The sequence below is a fragment of the Dendronephthya gigantea genome, unplaced genomic scaffold, assembly GCF_004324835.1.
Source record: "Dendronephthya gigantea isolate DGI-Jeju-01 unplaced genomic scaffold, DenGig_1.0 000059F, whole genome shotgun sequence".
Lineage (NCBI taxonomy): Eukaryota > Metazoa > Cnidaria > Anthozoa > Malacalcyonacea > Nephtheidae > Dendronephthya > Dendronephthya gigantea.
The window spans coordinates 1,023,477-1,046,452 of NW_021163069.1; the positions used below are offsets into that span (position 1 = coordinate 1,023,477).

The 22,976-nt window shown below is 37.8% G+C and overlaps 1 protein-coding gene and 2 long non-coding RNA genes across 8 annotated transcripts in view; 1 reads left to right on the forward strand and 2 right to left on the reverse strand.

The window, feature by feature from the left end:
- Positions 1–1,373: 1,373 nt before the first annotated feature.
- Positions 1,374–4,189, forward strand: LOC114530105. Its single transcript, XR_003687745.1, has 3 exons — positions 1,374–1,873; positions 1,998–2,137; positions 2,310–4,189. It is a non-coding gene; the product is annotated as an uncharacterized LOC114530105 (long non-coding RNA).
- A 239-nt stretch (positions 4,190–4,428) lies between these two features.
- On the reverse strand, positions 4,429–6,950 carry LOC114530082. The gene is made up of 3 exons (XR_003687737.1): positions 6,122–6,950; positions 4,972–6,004; positions 4,429–4,502 (listed from the first exon to the last, which is right to left on the reverse strand). It is a non-coding gene; the product is annotated as an uncharacterized LOC114530082 (long non-coding RNA).
- Positions 6,951–10,576: 3,626 nt separating this feature from the next.
- The window catches only part of LOC114530017 (TNF receptor-associated factor 3-like), a 33,851-nt gene continuing 21,451 nt past the window's right edge, over positions 10,577–22,976 (reverse strand). For 5 of the 6 annotated variants that reach the window (XM_028551586.1, XM_028551589.1, XM_028551591.1 and 2 more), the window contains 6 exons: positions 17,785–17,940; positions 15,641–15,692; positions 14,765–14,863; positions 13,727–13,891; positions 13,483–13,638; positions 10,577–12,942 (listed from right to left, as the gene is read on the reverse strand). In XM_028551586.1, the coding sequence (XP_028407387.1) occupies positions 11,995–12,942; positions 13,483–13,638; positions 13,727–13,891; positions 14,765–14,863; positions 15,641–15,692; positions 17,785–17,940 (1,576 nt within the window). In that variant the 3' untranslated portion in view covers positions 10,577–11,994. The remainder of the gene's footprint in view (positions 12,943–13,482; positions 13,639–13,726; positions 13,892–14,764; positions 14,864–15,640; positions 15,693–17,784; positions 17,941–22,976) is intronic. The other variant, XM_028551592.1, reaches the window with a different exon arrangement.

Below are 22,976 nucleotides of genomic sequence, written 5' to 3' on the forward strand. Positions count from 1 at the left end.
GAGATTGTACTTACGAATCGCATATACTAGAGGACTATTTCTAAAGCGCTCTACCTACAGTTGGTGGTAGCAAATCATTGAGTTTATGTGAAGGGTCCTTTATATCCTTTATCAAGTTTATGCACATTAACTCTCTTCGACTTTCCAAAGTTTTAATACCACATTCAGTTAATGCTTGTTCATAATTCTTTTCCGGGCATATAATTTTCATTGCACGCTTTTGAATTCTCTCTATATCCCTAGATTGTTCCTCTGTCAAACTCCCATGCCAAATTTGAGCTCCATATTCTACGATTGATCGAATTGCCGAAGTATAAATAGTTTTCAAGTCATCTCGCGGAGCATTATATCCTTTTAAAATTTTTAAAAGATATAATCGTTTAGCTTCCTTTTTGACAATGTATTCCGTATTTGTTCTCCATTTTAGATCATCGTCTAACCACAATCCAAGTAATTTATACGAGCTTACTCTTTCTAGGATGCATTCATCGACTTCTGTTGCAGGAATAGCTGTTCTATCCTTTCGAAAGTCGATAATCATCTCTTTGCACTTTTTGGGTTTAACTCCATTCTCTCAATTTCCGCAAAATTCTTTACCGAATTAATTTTTTGGGGTATATTACCAATTTCCGTGCCAGAGATATGATTGTGAACATCCAGTGCCTCACTAATCGTTGTATCGTCCATGAAGAGAATCGTATCTTCATCCACAACGACATCATTATTTCCATTTCCTACAACAGCTTCTGCTATAACACTAGGTAACATATTAATTTTAACCACAAAAGCAATAGGTCCCAGCTTACTGCCTTGCGGAACGCCTCCCATAACATTCGCAAAATCAGATACTTCGTTTCCAAACTGTGTAAAATGAGATCTCTCGTCCAGGTACGATGCATACCATTTGATCAGAGCAGGTCTTACACCAATTTCTCGCATGTTTTCTAAGAGTTTATTATGATCGATAAGGTCAAATGCCTTTCGGAAATCCAAAAAGACTATTCTTATCACTGTGCAGTTCATCCAATGATTTATGCCACTTGTGTATTAAATTAACCAGCGCATTAATTGTCGATGATCGTGGTAGACCCCCATATTGAGAATCAGAAATTTTTTCATCGGTATCTTCATATATCCACTGAACAGCAAAAGATTCTTGAACCTTTGCTAGGACACTAGTTAAAGCAATTGGTCTTAACTCTTCAACATGCGTACATGGTACAGATTTAGGGATTCCAGATACCTTGTATTTTTTCCAGATCTCAGGAAAAATTTTTGATTGAAAAGATTCATTAAAGATTTCGGTCAAAGGTACAGCAAAATATTTTGTAAAAATCTTCAAGATCTTCAGAGAGGGATCATAGGACCAGGAGCTTTATTAAGGTTAATTTTACGCAATTCTCGTTGTACCTGGTCGACAGTAATTAGAGGTAGATTCTCTATACATTGAAATTCCAACCAATTTTCGTTCACTTTCGGATAATTCTTAGTTAAGTTTGCAAAATAATCGTTTATATAATGAGCAGACTGCTTATCATCCATCTGAAACCCAGTATTGGGATCCAACATTATTGGTTTAGCAGTTTTCTTGCCGATCAAGCCCTTCATTTGTTTCCACCAAGATTTAGGGTTGTTTTTAAAGTTTGGACTTACTTTATTCTCGTAGAAATCAATTTTCGCTTTCCGAATTTCTGCCGAGACTTGTCTTCTGAGACTTTTCACACGCTCAACTTTTTTATTTTTAAAAGCCATATTCCTTTTAAGAATCAACGATTTTATTTTAGCTGTCATAAAAGGTTTATCCTTACTATAAACTTTAACCGTTTTTTCCGGAAAATATTCAGAAATCATATTCTCAGTGACCTGAAGAAAGGTATTGACTTTTTCATTGATGTCGGAGGTGTAAAGAACCGAAGACCAGTTATAACTTGCTAGTAGAGATTCGAAATTCTCTAACTGCTGCTGTCGGATTTTTCTCACTTTGATTTTAATCGTAGTTCCTTTCTCCGTAATATGAGACTTGGACTTCCAGCTGATGATATTATGATCCGACGTTGACAGTGGGGCTAGGATTTCCGGAGTTTCGTAACAGTCAGCCATGTCAGTGAATATTAAATCAAGGATGTTTCTGTTTCTGGTAGGTTGCGTTACAATTTGTTTAAGATGACAATGCCTCTTTAAACGGTTTTGTTGGAACCCATTACTATCTGGATTGAAATCGCCTCCTAGAATAATTGCCGTATGTGGGCTTTCTAGACAAAGCTGGTCATAACAGTTGTTGATATAATCATAGAAATTGTCAATTTCAGATACATTTAGGTTTGGTGGAAGGTATGCGCATCCTACTGCAATCCTTGAAATTGATCTTGGTAACCACTTTGGGCGGATAGTAATCCATAAGCATTCAAACAGTTGATCGTTTAAATCATCACGCGTTTTTAGTGGTATACTTTCATTGACATATATTGCTACCCCTCCACCTCTACCACACAATCGATCTTTTCTGATAATGTTCAGACCAGAAACATTCACAACCTCATCAGGGATTACATCTCTTAACCATGTTTCTGTCACAAGAATTAAGTCAGCAATATACTTATCTCTAAGGATTTCAAGTTCATTTACCTTATTGACTAATGATCTTGCATTCAGCATCATAATATTAGGGACAGCTCTATTATTATCCAGGGGGCGTTGTGCTTTTTCAGGGTGGATTCTGATACAGTTATTAACGCAATGCGTTCTGACATTGTTATTTGGTGAACTTTGTCTCTGTTCTGTTATTCTAACAGGAATACTTTGTGTGTTATTTACCTCAGTACTGTCCGACAATGTCACAGGAACAAGGTTTCCTGTATTACGCTTTGATAAACGTGAGCGATATTTACGTTGGGTTATCACAACGGGAATATTATTGAATCTGATTGGAATGTGAGCCATTAGACGTATGTTGAAAAATTCCCATGATGGGTGGTGTTAAATTTGATTTCACGTCTAATGGAATTTCTAGTGCTTTTCGATTGCCACAGATTACATTTGACAAATCTTGGCCAGAAACCTTCCGATTGAACTTCAGACCACATTGAAGATGGTATGTGGATTTTAGCAGATTGGGTTCCTCTTCGTTGACTTCGAAACAGAGCAATGTGAGTAGGTATTATATTTCGTTGCTCTAAATAGGATAAGATCTGATTCTCTTGCACGCTCTCGTGTATTCCAGACAGGAAAAGTTTCTTTACTCTTTTCCGCCTTCTGTCAACCCCAATAAAGCCATCACCTTCAGTATTTCTTTGTAATGGGACACTTAGTAAAGTATCTTCAGGGTTATTAACCATATTTGGTTTTTCCTTAGGTTTACGGGGTTTTGGATGCCTTTTAACCACTTGGGCATAGGATTCTCGACGCGCCACAACACAGCCAACTTCTCTATCAGTAAGAGTCTCGTCAGATTCATCCGACTGACTAGTGAATCCTGCTTCATTGCTTCCTATAGAATTTTTTAATTGATCTGACACTAAGGTGTCATTAGCGTCAGTTTCAATACAGTCTTGGGCAATAACTTGATTTACATTTTCTCTTTCTTCGTTATGGTTAATCGACTTTGTCGAAGACCCCTCTGTAAGGCTTGTTTCATTCTTCCTGATGAAATCTTGAAATTCTGAAATTACTGAAGTTATGTGCAAGATAGAGTTCGACAATGATTGAATTGCCTCGCTATTCACTTGTTGATCTTGCTTCATACATTCTATATCAGTGTAGAAATCAGGCGATTCACCCGAATGAACTTTGCCCATGTCATGTACAGACACAGGTTCTGAGATGTCGTCTTCACACTCACATATATGCTTACATAATTCCTTCTTGAAGTTGTTAGCTTTCGATCCATTAAAGGACAACAAGTTCTTACTCTTTCTCCAGAGGATCGTCGAATCTTCGGTTGTGAAAAGCTTTCTATCCCCGCCGGGTTGAGACCAAACACCATCAAGTTTGAAGGTTTCATAAACAAACCTTTTCAACGATTCATAGTCCCCGTTCCAAGCTAAACTTAGCTTGTTTGTTATCGCCATAGCATAAATCAAATAACTTATAACTCTTGTACCAGTTTGGAGCTTATTAGACAGCTTATTAAGTTGAATATGTTGAAATCTTATAAAGAAATTTATCGGAGCTAAATTTTCACGTCCGCCATGTTCATTCGTCCACAATATATTGCATCATAATGTATCGTACCGTATCATACCGTATCATACTGTATCATATAGCATCATACTGGTGAGCTATATAACACTGTCAGGTACGCGAGTCGCCCGTTGCGTAATATACGGGATGTCAGGATTTTAGTTAGCATGAATAAATGATACATGTTCAATTTAATAAAAATACGAATAGCTTCGTTCTAATTTTCAATGTTTTAGTGCACTTTTATTTCAAATAAAACCATTCGCCATTGGGCTGCCTATGACCAATCACATCTTCTTCACCCGAAGCTCAGAGCAGATTTCCTAAAAATGCCCAAATTTTTACAATTTTACAATACGCACATTCCTATTTTTAGGCAGCAAGTATCAGCCACCGATCTCTATATACCGTAATTATTCGAATAAACGCCGCGGCGTTTATTAAATTTTTAGCAATTAAGATGCGGCGTTTATTCAAGGGGGGCGTTTATTCAAGGGAGGCGTTTATTGCAAACTCGTAACAACTCTGAGTTTCAGTGTGTAATTTAAACGCCAATTTAACCAATACAATCAATCCTCAAAAAAAACTAAGTATAAAAGTTATGTGTCTTTTCTATTTATATAATTATATAGGAAAATTGAACTGTGGTTATAAATAAATGCTTCGAATAAACGCCGCAATGACGAAAAGGTTGCGGCGTTTATTTGAGGGCAGCGTTTATTCGAGGGAGGCGTTTATTCGAGTAATTACGGTAGTTGCGGCATGCAACTTTTACCTTTATTAGGCCGTTACCTTTATAAGGCTAGAAATCGAATTCCGTCGCCCCTACCGCGGTGCTAACATATTTAATCGGCAATTAGGTAAATGAAATATGCTGATTTCAAATATGTTTGTTCCCACACGTCAAACCACGCAGCTTTTTCATCATTTCATGATACCGGCCAAAGTCCGCTATTTTCATCAACTGAGCGCCATTTTGAATTTTTCGGTATCTTTGAACTTTCGACTTCGTTACTTGAAGTAATACGACGTACTCACGAAATGTAGGCGCATAAACAATCGAATCAGAAAATATGGATGATTGCCCAGAATAACGCTTTTTATACGGCAATTGTGACAATTAGCTTCACATTCAAGTTAGTACAGTTGATAAAATGTGGAAATATTTTAGAACGGCTAAAACATGGCTGGGAAACGAAATCAAATCACGACAAAAATTTGGTCAAATCACTTCCCAAATCATCCTCCGAATCATCTTCAAAGCTTTCGCTCGGTGCGTTCGGGCAATTTGTGCACCCAACGCACTGGCAAATTTCATTGCACTTGTTGTTTGACTTTTTACAAGAACATCTTAAGGTTGAACACCCTGCCTTACATTTACAATTGCAATCTTTGTTGAGTAGCACATCTGGGGCACATTCCTTCGTCATCCACACCACATCAATATTTCCCTCCTCATCAATTTTCCATCCATAAACAGTAGGTGAAGGCGCATCAATGATCTGAGTTGTTGCCCTTTTCCATACTGCTGACTGGTAATTTGCCCGTTGGATGTGCTGTAGAAGACAGTCCTCGTTTGGAGGCAAGGATTCATCAGAGAATTTGCCCATTCTGAATGAATTATACCTTGCTTCGTTGACAGATTTGGTCTCCTTAGCCCCATATAGCATACATGTCAATGACTCGATGCTTTTCTGGATGCGATCATCTACTGTAAAATCATTTCCTAGGCGAGCAAGTGTATCAAGAGCTGTTTCGTCATTGGAAACCAATTTCCAGGTTGATATTTTACTTCGACCATAAAACGAGCTAGTGGAATCACACCCTAAAGGTGGTAAAGAAACGAATATTTATCCAGATTGCTTTATTTTGCTGGTGATGATATGAACTATTCATATATTTTAGCTGAATTATAAACATTAGCAGACTAATTATTGCTTACCCCGGCATATGCATGAAATCCAACTAACGCTTTGCCTTCTTTCACACCAATCTGCTGCTGAACACATCGTACATTTATGATACGAGTTTTCTCATTCATACCGGTCTCAAAGAACAATTCGCATTGGAGTATATGGCAAAAGTAAAGCATAATAATGAAGACGACTGTATCGGGGCTCTTTATCAAAATGTTTCCATATGATTGAAACACATGATTTGCATGTGATTTGCATGATCACAAGATAATGCCGCTATTTCTCGAATCGTGAGAGGTGCACCTTCAATACTTGTAATACCGCTAAACATAAATGATGCGTATGTACTCCAGCCGGAACATTGTCAACTATGTGATCTTGAGCACTTGACTCAATTGATGTCATCAACTTGCTTTTCTGGGTTTTGTGCAAAGTGCCCATCCCGGTTGAAAGAGATAAAGGAAATGGACCCAAGGAATAAGTTAGAACTTCCTTCATGTCAACATTTCTACTTTGTGCCAGCAAGAGCATTCGAGCGAATAGGTTACGGTCATTCTTAAGGGTGGCTTCAACACCTTTTGCTTAACTAACTGGCTTGGGAATCGTTACTGAAAAAAATATCAGGCTTTCGAACTAGTAATCTGTCTCTTAGAAAAGCAGTCACGCATTCTTCTCCTCGTTGTTTCGTTGTTAGTAAGTCATTCTTTACTTCTTGTGAACTAAACCACTTGACAAGTGAATCATTTCTGTTATATCATTATCCGTTTCAAAAGGATAATATCATATTCTGAAGCGTGTTCACTATACCCAAGACATCTTTCTCATGGCGAGTTCTTTGTGGCATGTCTAATTCCTTTCTTTTCCTATAAAGTCGAAGTATAAACATTAAAACGACGTTGACTTATATGAAAAAGCAATAAATTAATATCACGGGACCTTTCAACTGTGTCAATGCCGGCCATCTTCATGCATTCTCTTGTGATAGCAGATCTATCAGATTGAGAAAGAATCCATCGTTGCACAGCACCCCTGTTCAATGTATTCAAACCATTCTTGAAAAAAAAGTATGTACCCCTAAGATCGGTGGACATGCCACTGGAGAACTAGAAATCAATTAGGTTTTACCCCCCGTAGTTTTCGAATCTCTATTTAATGTTTGCTCAATAGTCATGTCACACGCGATGGAGGAAAATCCATGATTCTGTTGGCGTTGCGCAGTCCATTGCTGACGTAGATCTCCCAATAAGTCGAGACAAGTATCTATTTAAAGAATTAATGAAATAGACCGACACACCAATCTGTGTATACCAGCCTAATTTTGATTGGAAAATAAGGCAAAAGAAAACCATACGGATGCGAGTGTTACCTGGACGTGTATCTGGTAATCTTGTCATTTCAAGCCAATATGCCGTTCCATAGCGGCAATAATTCCCTCGATCACATCCAAAGTACTATGTTAGTGATGTTAGCATTGAACGTATAATTGAGAGATGAAGTTCCCAATTTCCTTCTTGTGTAGCTCTATAGGAGTCGATACAACTTATTTCCCAAAAAACCCAGTTGTTTCATGCCTCATGATTAAATATATTTTAACCTCAAATTTTCAAAATTGAAGGCAGTTCTTATATACAGTGAAAGACTGAAAGAACTTAGCCGATTAATATTCTCACCTTACAAATTGAAGTAATATGCCTGTCATTTCAAGGTAAGTACTCCACAATGCATCGTATTTATCAACAATTTGTGAGAATGGTTCAGCTGTAAGGCTATCCTGAAATTTCTCGTCTGGAAAATTGTTCAGCAGGTCAGACGCGACTGAGTTGACATTATTGTAATCCTCAGAACTGAGGCTATCCCAAAATGCTTGGAAGCGAAGTCTATGCAGAGCTTCCCTCACTACTTTTTGGCGATGCATACACACCACTTATTAACCGAATTTGAGGTCTGTACTAGAAAAATATCAGACCGAGGTCTTGACAGTACGGACCGAGCGATAGCGAGGTCTGTACATAAACGACCGAGGTTAATAAGGGATTTATTATATGGCATACAGTATTTAGTTTATTTATTTGTACAATGCGCTGCAGCATTCTTGCCGGCTCTTTCGCCAGCCAGTCGACAAGCAAGCACTGAAGTGGCTTTCAAAACTTTGTTTTTTACTCGTTAAAAAAGAATGATACAGTAATATAAACAAAAATCAAAGATGAATAAATATAATATTCACATGTAACAAATAATGCTCTTCTTCGTCCATTATCCGTCGATATTTTTCGTGTCAAAAATAAAAGTGCAAGCTTGTTTTTGTTCAAAAGTACGAGAGTTGGACCGTTACTACCGCAACGGTCTAATACTGGGGGATTCCAGACCGGCAAAGAGCCAATCAGCGCACGCCATTTTAGTCACGAGACCGCGTACCATATAATAATTCGATTATAATGCTTTCCGATTAATACACCTTAGCTTGGTTAATTTGTCCTTAGCTTGTCCAACAACATCAGATTCGATAAGTATTAGTCCTAAAAATATTACAGACATTTGTTACATTAACCGATATAGCTATCCTGCCCTAATCTCAGGAATTTACAATTAAATATTGTGATACAAGGAAGTTACGGTATGGAGAAAATATGCTCTAATATACCTGTAACCCAGCATCCCTGAACATGTTCCCTATTGAACTCAGGAACGACATTGTCGCATGAAATTCGCCTAGCCTGACAACAAACCTCTTCATAAAAGTCGCATCTTTCCACCTGATAATAGATAAAAACAAAGAATGGAATGCACGGAAGCGAGAGGTATGCAATGAAACAGGCTCATTGAAAACTCCAATAACTCAAGAAGGTATCAGTTTGGTAAAAATGCCATTCGACAGTTTAGAGTATTTACCTAATCTGTTCAATCTTAGCGTAGATTGCTTCATCAAAAACTAGGACGATGTGCTCTTGTGCGGACAACTTATCTGCAATATCCACGAGTATTCATTGGGGGATCCATCAATTATTGGTAGGTACCTGATTCGAGACATTGGTGGTATTGCTGATTGCCTTAGAAGAATGTTGAAACCTGTCCAACCAGGAAGTAACGTTCCGTATGGTGATTCTGCAGCATCTTCATCAGAAACAAGACGCCTGTTCTGGCGTTAGCTCCGGCGCACGTGCCAGTCTTCAATATAAAGCTTCTGAACATAAACAAGTACGATCGTACTATAGTGGACCAGGAACTGCGTGATCGAGTTTCGATCTTGTGAAAATCGTTAAACGCTCAAGAGCTCCAAGATTATGACTTGATAAACAAATAAAACTTATAATTAATCATAATTAGTCGTCCACATTCGTGAGCAGCTTTACCGGGATTAACTGTGATATTTTTCTTAACTGTCGCAACATTCCCGCGTGTTTGGATCAGGCCATCCAAACACGAAGTCATTAAGTAATTTTTTTATAAAATAACAAACCATAATAAATTTGTTTTTAAATTCCCGCGAAATTTCCGTGTTTGGATGGCCTGATCCAAACACGGACTTCAACCAATCAGAACACGTTATATATATACATGTTATCTTATAATTGTATTTACACAACGGAGAGGACAATGTATTTCTAATCGTTTGCGTTTACTTATAGGCTGAATATTAATGATATGTATATATTATTTGCTGCAAATATGGTTAAGAATTACTTGTAACTTGCTTCAAAGGTCAAAAGTAAAAATTCGAACTCGTCAATCGATGCGGAATATTGCTTAGAATAATTGTGCCAAGTTTCATTCCGATCAAACAAGTAATGCTAGAGCCTTAGGGTTTTTTGAAAAAGCGTCGCCCTCTAAGAAGAAGAAGAAGAAGAAGAAGAAGAAGAAGAAGAAGAAGAAGAAGAAAAAGAAGAAGAAGAAGAAGAAGAGAAAGAAGAAGATTAGCAGCGGTTAGGGACCAGTTCTTCATAATTTTATTCATTTAGATGCCTCGCGAAACTAAATGCTCGATCGCGAAATTCAGAAGCACATCGTACTTTAAAAAGTATAGAAGTTCAATTGTTCAGAAATGTAAATAAACCGCATGATACATTCGCTTTGTCTTACACTTTGCCTTTGGAATTCGCGCTTATACATAGTTATATTAAATCTTCAATCCTGTGCAAACTACGACTTGTCAACGCGTCCAAACACCACATCTTGTTAAACGGCGAAATAGCAGCGATATTATTAAAATAGGACCAAAATCTACATGTATTAAATACATTCTTACCCCAATTCAATCTAAACTTAATCGAACAGATGTACACATGTACAATGCCGGTCCTACAACATCTTAGGTAAGAAAAGTTTCTCTCCCTGTATACAATGTATTTTCAATGACTAAAAAACGAAACCTTGAAATTATTATCAATAACAATAATAATGATTTAATGATTATTCAAATATAACGCTTAATTTATCTTTAAAAAAGTGCTCTACAATTAAAATAATTCAATTAAAAGAATACAATTCTAAAATCGCCCTATAATAAAATTTAAAATAGCTACCTACACTAAAAAAAACAACTTATTCAAGTATTACTTTTGAATAGGCTAAAATTGGTGATTCCAAGGAATGTTGCCCGCCCGCAACAACACCGCAGAAATTGTTGTTTATGAAGTTTTAACTATTGCTAAAGTTAAACACTCACGTATACTATTTCTGTGAAATGGCTATTTTAAGGCTTAAGTATACAGACGGTTATTAACTCAGTCGATTCATTTTTGAGGTGTGCAATCTTCAAATATTCTGTGCATGCAAGTCATATTTGAAGTTTGAGTAAATTTGTAGTCTTAAGTATTAAGAAATATGGGTGGACATTGGACTGCATGTCTTACCAATTTCTTTTAATTAATTGATAAGTCTTACCAATTTCTACGGTGTCCCTTGCGCTTACCAAAACAAATCGGAATATTATTCACGTGCTATTTATCGATTCAGTTTGCAACGTATAACTAAACTGTTTACAATGGTCTGTTACTAACAATCCACAAATTCCGAGGTATATCCCTTGAGTTAAAACAATTATGTTTATTTTCAATTAGATGTTTTTTGAAGTTGGGCTTGTCGTTTTGTGGAACGTCAGTTGAACGCTTATTAAAAGTCATATCGGATCACAATCAAGATAAACAATGATCCTATCCCGAATTGCCTCCAAAAGTGCCACGCCACTTGATACCGACCCAGCACGACGTAAAGACTACGAACTGTGAATCTCACCTGAGATTGAAAAACGGAAGTGACAGTCGAACCAAGCGAGTTATCAAGCAAAGCCACATAGGACTTGGAGAAGAGCTCTTCCACCATTAAAAAGTCACATTGAATTTACGAAAGTGCTTCCTTGGCAAATGAATTAGAACTCTGATAATTGAAGGCGAAAAAATATGCGCTAAGGTTAAGGCAATACCACCTAAATGGATAGCAATCTTTACCACGAGGATCATTTCCTGGAAATTGTAGGGAATTGTAAGAAAAAAAATTGTATCAAGAACAAGAATTACGAAACTATTGGTTAATCCAACCTGCGCTCCCGTCAATAGGAAGACCATCAATTTCTGAAAAGAAACATCATCAACTTAAACCAAGACGCAGAACCAAGGTCACCATGTGCATGGGGATGTAAAAATTCCACATGCATTTGGAAAATGACAAGAACACATTAGAAATACGGCAAAATGAGTAATTGGAACTCATAAGATAAACAAAAAGAAGATAAAATAGGAAGTTAAATGACCTAATAAAAGTGAAAGTGAAAGGAAGTGAAAAGTAGAAGAGAACCTAAAATGCTCACGGGACAATTACGGCTTTTTCAATGGTAAATCCCAGAACTTCCAGCCATCCTCACACTTCAAAACGAGTTTACCGATAGCTTTCGATTTCATAGTTCTTAATCCACGATAATCTTAATGAACATGACATCTTCTTTGATATACTGACGATTATTTAAACTATCAATTGGCATAAACAGTGGTGAGCCACTGGCTATATTCATATCAGACTTTGGGCGTTGGAAAGAAGAACTTTGAGGATCAGAATGAAACGCATCTACCATGTGATCACCGTTACCTTGATCTAAGAGCATCATTGTAATCTTCTTCTGGAATGGCCAGGTTTGAAGAGAATCATAATCACCCTTCAAGACAACAAAAAACAGCGACAAGTGCGATCCCTTTCCAAATCCATCTCCGTTCATGTAAATCTTTGCACACAATTTATAACCATACTGAGCGCTGTAGAAGTGTGGACTATACAAGGCCGTCTTTATTCCATTGATAGCATCCTGACGCTTTCGCTGGTAGCCGTCAATCTTCCACAATAAAGTACCATTGTAGCTATGGATCATCTGCTGTGCACGAGGTCCTCTTTGTGACTCCAGATCGGCGATTTTCACTGTATTGAGGGCAAGCGACTCCTCATTTTGATCCATTCTGCTTCGCATCCTCACAATTTGTGGATCTATTTCTCTCAATTCTCGTTCCAAACTTCGAATTTTTTCACGTAAGCTGTTGATTTCAGTAGTCTTGTTCTGAATACTAGCCTTCAGCTCAAGGATTTCATCGCTCCTTCGCGCATGGCCACCACCACCCGACTCCAAACCTTCAATACGTCTCTCCAACCCAGTCAACTTTCCGACCAACATGACAAACTTTTCAGCCAAACCTGACCGAACTTCAGCAATATCATCGCGTATTTTTTGAATGATTCCTGAAAACTCTGGTCGTGGGACATAACTTCCTAGTTGGGAAACCTTGTTGAGAAAAAACTGAAGCAAGAGACGGACATGATCAATCAAACCATCATTCAAATGCTGGCGTAATTCCCTTCGTTTCAAAGTCTACAATATATGCAATAATACAAAAATAAGAATGATCTCGTTTCACCCAGCATCAAGAGAAGAAAACTAATCAAGAAAACTTTATACTGGATAGCCCTATCAGTTCTAAACTGTTCTTTTTAAACGTTAAGTTAAACTCATCTCCTATTTACCCCGTGCTACTTTTGGAGGAAACCTATGCTAAAACAACTTTATCATTTTATACTGGATAACTCTATCAGTTACTATATAACTCTTGCCCCTAGAGGTCTAGTTAGGATCATCTCTTTTCGATCAAGGGTTACAACAGGCGAAAACCTGAATTAAACTCACTTTATTTATACTGGGTATAGCTCTATCAGTTTTAAACTGTTTTCCTGAATAGCTATCACCTTTTATTGATCCAGTCTTAATACACGGAACTACATTGATACATTAAATTGATTTCACTTTATTTATGCTGGATATAGCTCTATCAGTTCTAAACTGTTTTCCTAGAGGTCCTGTAAGGATCAACTGTTAAATATCCAGTGTAATTACAGAAGGAAATCAAGTTCTCACCTTGTCACGATTACAACCTACGGCCTGAAATTCGCATTGCCCTGGAACCTCTTCACACCCAACTTGTTCGTGTCTTTCAATGTCTCTTCTCAAAAACGTTTGCTTGCAGAACTTGCAAATCACGGGCGCTCCTTCACAACTCGTACCAACATGATCCTAAACAAATCACTTGTTTGTTCAACTAAAAGCGATAGCACAGTTTAATTTATGCAAAATATAAAAATATTAATTTTTCAAACTTCACCTTAAGAGAAGCAAACGCAATGTCTTTGTGGCAATATTCACATTTCACGTTGCGATATTCACATTCCTTTTTCAAATGTTCACCCAAATAAGAGCGTTGAAACTTTATCTTACATTGGGCATAAACACAGTTGATCTGAGCATGTTCACACACTTGGAAATGACCCTACATCAAAATATATTTATGACATAATTTTTTAAATTTCGACCATTTAATAACGACGACGTCAGACGGAGAAAGCCTGATGTAAAACTAAACAAAAAACTCAAACTTCATTTTAGCACCGTTTTTTGCTTTGCACGTTTGAAGTCATCGTTTGATATCATATGAGCGTCAAATGCGGAACGTCTGATGCTACATTAAGTTTGATTGGCTCAATCATACTTCGTGTAACATCAGGCTTTCAATGCTGGACGTGATCGTTTGATTTCATGACCTTAAAAGCAGAAAGTTTTCCACGTTGACTTCATTATGCGAAAGTTTCTTTTGCACTAACTTTCCTTGTTATAACCGCGCAGCACGAGGCATCGATCAACGAAGACGCGTTTCGGCAGAAGAACAGCGAAATCAAAGCAAAAAGTATCTCACGTTGCAGATTGGCGTCGATCGAACGTTAATTGAGGGGAACCGTATTCAGATACTCTGTTATGCCTGCTATTTCTTTTGAAAACAGTTTCGCTTTCAATAGAAACAAGACGCCTACTGTGCTCGGCGTGTGCAGTTGTATATATACGCGACCCAACCAACTAGCAACTTACCTGTGCGCAGGTTCCCGATTAGGGTGATATGGCCTGCAACTAGAGACGCTGGGGATCAACCCGAGAGGAAAATAATAATAAAAAAACCAAGCTGAAACTATAGGTTGCTGTCGCTACGCGACGCGACCAATTAGCCTTGCATAACAGAATGTATGAATATGGTCTGCCTCAATTAGCGTTCGATTGACGCCGATGACGTTGCAGTCCTGTTATATCCACCACTGCGCAATTGCAGTAAGTTTGCATGTTTCCCTATCACAAATTATGACCACATGCTCACCTCTAGTTCAACGTATGTGCCATACCAAGAACAGCCAGGATTAGAACAATGTAAGGACAGTGCTCGCAGCTCACGTTGAGTGAACGCGTCAGGAAATACCTAAAACGGATTATCCGGATTAATGCATTACTGCAAATGATAAATTAATACAAACCTCTTTATGGTTTTATTCAAACGATGAATTATTATAAATTTCTCTATGGTTTTATTCATATGATGAATTATTATAAACTTCTCTATGGTTTTATTCAAATGAAGAATTATTATAAGTTTCACTATGGTGTTATTCAAATGATAAATTATTACAAACCTCTTTATGGTTTTATTCAAATGATGAATTATTATAAACTTCTCTATGGTGTTATTCAAATGATGAATTATTATAAACCTCTGTATAGTTTTATTCAAATGAAGAATTATTATAAACTTCTCTACGATTTTATTCAAATGAAGAATTATTATAAACTTCACTATGATTTTATTCAAATGAAGAATTATTATAAACTTCTCTATGGTTTTATTCAAATGAAGAATTATTATAAACTTCACTATGATTTTATTCAAATGAAGAATTATTATAAACTTCTCTATGGTTTTATTCAAATGAAGAATTATTATAAACTTCACTATGATTTTATTCAAATGAAGAATTATTATAAACTTCTCTATGGTTTTATTCAAATGATGAATTATTATAAACCTCTCTATATATGGTGTTATTCAAATGATAAATCATTATAAACCTCTGTATAGTTTTATTCAAATGAAGAATTATTATAAACTTCTCTATAGTTTTACTCAAATGATGAATTATCATAAACTTCTGAATGGCTTTGTTCAGTGACATAGATATGAAAAATAAGTGTTGAAGCCTACTTGTTCCTTTTTCAATTCTGTTCCATCATCAGGACATCTTGGGTTTAAGCTCCTGAAAATAACAAGAATTTTTTAAAACGTTTGAACAGGTGATAATTGAGGATTTTGCAAGGGCGCCTAGCACTCGACGTAAAGGCAAAGATTATATGAGAACACAGAAGTGAGATTTAACAATGCTTTATTCCTCAACCAATACCGTGTACAGCTGATGCATGAAAACAAAAACAACGTCACATCCTGTTCTATTTCACTTCTGCGTTAATGCTTTGTTTACTGAAGCTGAAACCCTAAAGATACTCAGTTCCCCTGGTCTTGGAAAAGAAAAGCGAAACTGTCTGAAAAAGTTGGGCAGTAGTTAAAAGTTAAAACGTATGAAAGAAAAAGGACCCGACCAATTGGCCATCTGAAATAGACGTGTCAACGCCAGTACAACGTAAGATGCATTTGATCCAATGAGAAATAGAACACGACTTCACAGGCCAGTACGGCCGATGATAAGCGATTAAGAGTCTTCTGGGCGACTTGGGGTCCACCGGGGGAGGAGAGAAGGAAGTGGGAGATCTTGATTATCCGGCAAAGAACGCAAATAGTCCAGAACAGAATCCACACCCCAAGACTGCTAATACCGAGGCATCGCCGAGCGAAGGTTTAAAATGCTCTTGAGCAGGCGAACCACGAGGGGGTGTTGACCCACTGGAAAGCCCTCGATAGGCGGCAGAGCGCCCGACAAAGCTGAACGGTACGTATTGATCGTTCGATATTCTAATCCTTCATCAAACGCACAAGCTAAAAAGGCCAGGATATTTGCCAAAGAGGGGCGAAATGGATCAACTTCCCGTCCGAGACACCAGCAACTCCATTTCTTCCGGGCGGACTAGATGAAGAGTCTGATGCGCAAATAAGGGATGTAACTGGCGTGCGGGCCCTGAAGCAACCCGAGACGCAACGGCAAAAGAACTGGCAAAGCAACAGAGAGGTCCAGTAAAACCGGGTACCAGGCCTGAGTTGGCCACACCGGAGTCGCTATAAGGAGCTCTGCCCCTTCCTCTCACAATTTCCCTGAAGACCGCATTATGAGGAAAAATGGGAGAAAGGCGTAAAGTCTCCCTACTGACGAACTCTGAAGGAGGGCATCCGTTGCAAAGTCCAGTAGAGCCGGGTGCTAGGCTTGAGTTGGCCACACCGAAGTCACTATGAGGAGCTCTGCCTCTTCAAACGATCTGCAAACAGATCTATTCAGGAAGATCCCCACGACAGTATCAAGGCGTGGAAATCGATGGGCCAAATCCCCAATTGCTTGGGTCCAGAAAATGACATGACTCCCAGTCCGCCGATACATTTAAATGCCAATTCTTTTCTTCTAAAACAAAACAACAAACTGATGAAGAACTTAAACGTTAGGGTTGCTAGGCAACCGGTAAACCGGATGTGACGTTGTTTTTGTTTTCATCAGCTGTATACCGTATTGGTTGAAGAATAAAGCATTGTCATATCGAAGCTTCTGTGTTTGAAATATAATCCGGATTTATCGATTATCAGATGAAGCTTAAGAATTACTAAATCATTTTGATATTTCGCACATGTTACCCTTTAAGATAAATCCTATTTTCAAATGCTGTCAAATACCTCTTTTTAAAATTTATTGAGTTTATCTCGCAAGTCTGTGCACGAGCAAGTTTGCTTTCGCTTTGAATGTCGTTAATATGTTGAGATACTTTCACGAGATACTACACAATACATGTGACTTGAGGATTAAAATTAAATAATTTATTAAGGTTCTACAGCTAACATTCGATACGCCACATTGCAACCGTCAGTGCTCAATGCTAAATAGCAACATATCCGGTGAAAAGTAGTATTGATAAACCATCGCAACATCTAGCTCATTGAGAAGTTGTGTTAGTTAACATTCACCGAAAGCGTTAAACGAACGCAAAGTCTCATTACAGAATGAAACAAACGTTAAAATACAGTAGTAGTTTCGGTGAATGCATTTTAATTATTCATAACGGGCGAAAAAATCAACATTGAACTTTGCCACATACAACAACACAAGCACTACTTTTTCAGCGCGAAGAATCAAACAATCGAAGTGCATGTTGTTTTCTATAATAAAGTCGTGAGCAATGAGAAGTAAAACATACTCTATCAAGGCATCAACACATGAAGCACACATCAAGTGACCGCAGTGAGTCTGCATCGGTGTTGACAGCAGCAAATTACAACAGGTGCAAATGAATTTCCAAGCAATATTCTTTCGATCCTCATCTGTAATCTTCGTGCCAGGCATTGAGAAAAAGCTTCAACAAGAAAACGAAAGTTTACTTGAACACTGCCAAGTAATATAAACCATACGCTCCCTTTATACATATAAATATAGTTAATCCCAAATATAGTAAGCGCTTTAAAAACAGACTTGTGGCATCGATAAGTGCCCGTAAACAATCGATTTGAAAAGAAATTAATAATGTAAAACACGAATATATCAGAATATGTTTCATTAATATAAATATTTATGAAACTGCCAGAGAATGAGAGAGAGAAAACGCAATAATTTCGATTCCGTAGACAGTCGAACTCGTCATTTATGGTCGTTCTCATCATTTAACTCGATCCCATGTTACTAGAACACTGCCGAAATATATATATATATACACCCATTTGCAAAAACGTTGGCCGCAAATAGATAGATAGATAGATACTCGAAGTCTAATTAGAATTGTATATGATTACATTTGCATGGGATTTCAATAATATTACACAACATATGCAATTCTAATTAGATTTCGGGTATCTATCTATCTATCCATCTGCGGCCAACGTTTTTGCAAACGGGTGTATATATATATATATATATATATATATATATATATATATATATATATATATATATATATATATATATATAAAATATGTATTTAGAATATATATATATCAAATATGTATTTAGAATCATATATGAGTAGAGTGCTCGATATACCAAAGTATATATATATATATATATATATATATATATATATATATATATATATATATATATATATATATTCATATATATAAATAACACTATCTATATAAAGAGTGATATCGAGCACTCTTTCTTCTTGGATACTTTACTTAATTGTATATATATATATATATATTATCTATCTATACTGATCTATTTATCTATCTATCTATCTGCATATATATATATATATATATATATATATATATATATATATATATATATATATATATTTATATATATATATATTTATTGTGTATTATATTTATTATATATTATATATATAATTTGCGGCGACACCACTGACAAATCCCCGCTTCCAATTACAAAATTCGCAGAAGGGAAATTTTTGCGTTGTAAATCTAACACCAAACTGATCCATTGCTTGATTCTTCATGACATCGCAGTCGTCACTTCACCCACTCCACATAAAGAGGTATTAAGCCGCATTTCCAGCCTCGTACCCAGGCGCTTTAAATAAAATAAATATGGGAACACTACAGGCTTTTACATAGATCAGTGGTTAAGCAGAGCGAGTGCGCAAGGAGTTTTGGGGAGGACGCGACGGAGAAATGGAGCGCCTGGCAGAAAATGCAAATGTTTTTGCCAGAAATACGATTTCTGACAAATCGAGCTTTTCGGCGTTTTATTCGTGCATTCTTGCGTTTTTGGTGGTTTGTGGCCATATGGATGACCTGGAGGAATCGCTGAAGAAGTTCTCATTTGACGGTAGTAATTTTTTACAGAATTTGATTGCATTTTACATAATATTTAGTACGTTTTTAGAGCAGACTGTCAGTGAATCTTTCGTGTTGTTCTTAAATATGCTAATAATAATATCCATCGACCGTTATCATATTTTGATGATAAAATTATCCTTACAATAGCATCTTCAAGTTCTGGTGATTTGGATTTATCGTCGCTTGGGGGACAAAATGTTCAAAGTTCCATTGACATTAAAATATATGTATGCGCATGTTTCTATGTTTTTAAATGTCATACAGTATGTATATATTTCAAATACTTTTTATGCATGTTAACTGGGCCAGCTCTGCCAGTCAAACCTGAAGTTGACATTTACATTGATTTTCCACACATATGTCTTTCACTTGTATGCCCCAACATGTTCCTGTGTTTAACAATAAATACTGTACACATGGTCACTGTAATATACCAATGTGTAATGTGTAAAATAACTCGAAAATCTAGGAGATCATTTTAACGAGAATGAAAATCCTGCGACAATTGCTATTTTTTGTTTATGACTGTGTGCTAGTTAGAAACTTCCAGCTATTTCATATTGTTATCTCCTGCTGGAGATGTCTGCTTGAATACTCTTTAAATGTAGTCTAGCAGGCAACTAAAGCTATCTTCTCTTGCAGATGGATATCTGGGCCAATGAACCACCAAAACTCATGGAGATTAAAATTTAATTTAAATATAATTCATATATACACCACATAATATTTATATTATATATATTATATTAGTTTCTGTCGTTCCGTACGGAACATAGGTCGTCCACCAGAGAACGCCATCCCCTTCTGTCCTGGGCCTTCCGCTCGAGCTGTCCCCACGTCAGGCCAGCGGCCTTTGCTTCGGCTTCCGTTGAGCGCCGCCAGGTGGTCTTCGGCCGTCCTCGTTTGCGCTTCCCTTGGGGTGTCCACCGTAGCCCTCTTCGTGTGACATTGTCTGCAGGTTTCCTCAGCGTGTGTCCGAGCCAACGCCACTTGCGTCTCTTGATTTGTTGCTCAATTGGCTCCTGGGATGTTATTCTTCACAGCTCTTCATTACTCAACCTGTCGTACCATCGCACTTCAAGAATCTGGCGGAGGCAGCGGTTCACAAAGACTTGTAATTTTGACATGACCAAGTTTCACTGCCGTATAGGAGGACACTTTTCACATTGGAGTTGAAGATACTAAGTTTCGTGTTGAGGGACAGCTTCGTTGGTTGCCAGATGGGTTGAAGGGTATTGAAAGCTCCTGCAGCTTTTCCTATCCAAATGCGGATGTCCTGATCAGTTCCACCCTCTGTAGACACAGTGCTGCCCAGGTAGGCAAAAGCCAACCTAATCAGTTTAATGATCTTCTCCGGGATGCCATAGTAGGCCAGCAGCTTCCACAAAGGGTCTCTGTCCACGCCATCGAAAGCCTTTTCAAAGTCTACAAAGATGGTATACAAGGTGGTGTTCCATTCAAGGCTCTGTTCAATGATATTGCGGAGTTTTGCGATTTGGTTTGTGGTTGATCGTTCTTGCCGAAAGCCTGCTTGTTCGTCACGTAATATGTGCTCCTTCTCCACTTAGGTCTTGATCCTCTCCAACAGGATTCTGCTGAAGACCTTCCCTGGTACCGACAAGAGCGTGATTCCTCTCCAGTTAGAGCATTCTTTGAGGTTTCCCTTCTTGGGTAGCTTAATCAGGTGTCCGTGCTTCCAGGCAGGCTTTAGGCATTTCTTTGGAGGTCCAGATTTTCTTGTCATGGTTGTGTCCGCCTTCAAGGCCTCAGGAGGAATCTCATCTGGGCCGGCTGCCCTGTTGGCTTTCAGCTTCTTCACTGCTCTTTCAATTTCGGCTTTTGATGGAGGGTCCACACTAATATTCAAGGTTCGGTGCGCCGAGGGGATGTCAGCCGGGTTGGGCGGGACTGGTCGGTTCAGCAGGTCCTGGAAATGCTCTCTCCAGCGCTCCAACTGCTCCTTTGTTGATGTGAGGGTCTCACCATCCTTGCTTAAAACGTGTTGTGTTTGAGTGCTCTTCTTCCCGGCCAACCTCTTGGTGATCTGGTACATCTCCCTCATGTCTCCTCTTCCAGCTGCGTCTTCTGCATCCTGTGTCATGCACTCCACATGTTCTCTCCTGTCTCTTCTGGCACTCTTCTTTACCTCTTTGTTTAGAGCTGAATGCTCCCTTGATAGCTTTGCTTTTAAAGCTCTTGTTTTCGCCATGTTCAATTCTGCTTTCTTCTCCCTCCTCTTGTCAATGACCCTCATAATGGCTGTTGTCAAACACTCCTTTTGGACCCTGCTCCTCTTCCCAAGTACTTCTTCACATGTTGACTTCCACGCTTGCTTTGTCGGGCTCTGTTTTCAGGGCTCTGTTGTTGAGATAGATGGTATTGAACTTACGACCCGCTTTGCTGCCTGGCAGAGGCACGTTTTCAGCTTCAATCCCACCCGTCCAACCAGCAGGTGGTGGTCCGAGGCAACGTCCGCCCCTCTCCTCACTCTGGTATCTTGCAGGCTTCTTCTAAACTTCTTGTCGATGGTGATGTGGTCAATCTGGTTGACTGTATTATACTAATCAATCTGGTTAATTATATTATACTATATTACAATAATAATTCATGTATGGTGTTGCACACTGTCAGAGATAGAGAGGAGGGGTTACAGAGATTGCCAGGCAATAATTATATTTAGTGTTTTTTGTGTTATTGCCATTTACATGCAACCTCATGGGTTATGACCAACAGGTTATGATACACGTTTGTGTTTTTAAAACACCTTTTCAAAGACGTCTAGAGCTTCATCCTACTAGTCAGCAGTTAATAAAAGACCAGGAAAACATCCGCTGTCTCTGCATGTTGTTGAAACTTGAATCCAAGTCCAATAGGTTTGCATGTAAATAACCATTTTGTAATATATGTATTCAACTTGATATATAACCTCTTATCACATTTCTAATGAACTTGGGTGTTAACACAAAATATCTTTACAATCTTTTTTAATGCATTAATGCATTATACCTACTGGCTACTGTATTCTAGCATATAATCTGTCAGTGGCCAATGCAATTAAAGAAGGCACAGATTGGCCGCAGATTTGGAATGAATTGTGGAATATAATATGGATCCAAATGTATATGTAGAACAGTCACTGTTGATGGCTTCCCTCGATTTGTCCGCTGAGGAGAAAAGCATACTATCAAGGGACGTCTCCCAAATTCTAATAAAAAAATACAAAAATGATATATTTTAGAACTTCATAAAAGTTAAAATAAATGTATATAGAGGTGCATACCTTTGTTCTACGATAATCAAATATCTTATCCCTACATTTTCTTGTTTCTTCTTCATGAAGAATTTTGCAAATCCGAATGGATTCGCCTTTTGCCCAACTTGAAAATTCTTTATTTGGAAATGATGACAGTGCGATACCTAAACACTCTTCATTTGTGCATAAAATTTTCCCCACGCATATATTTCTGTGTATCGCTCTTAAAAATTCGGGCGGAATTCAGTAATATTTTATCAAGTTCCTCTTTTTCACTTTTGAATAATAAACAACAGTGAAGTGAACTCATAAATCGTAAGCCGCCATGTTTTATGC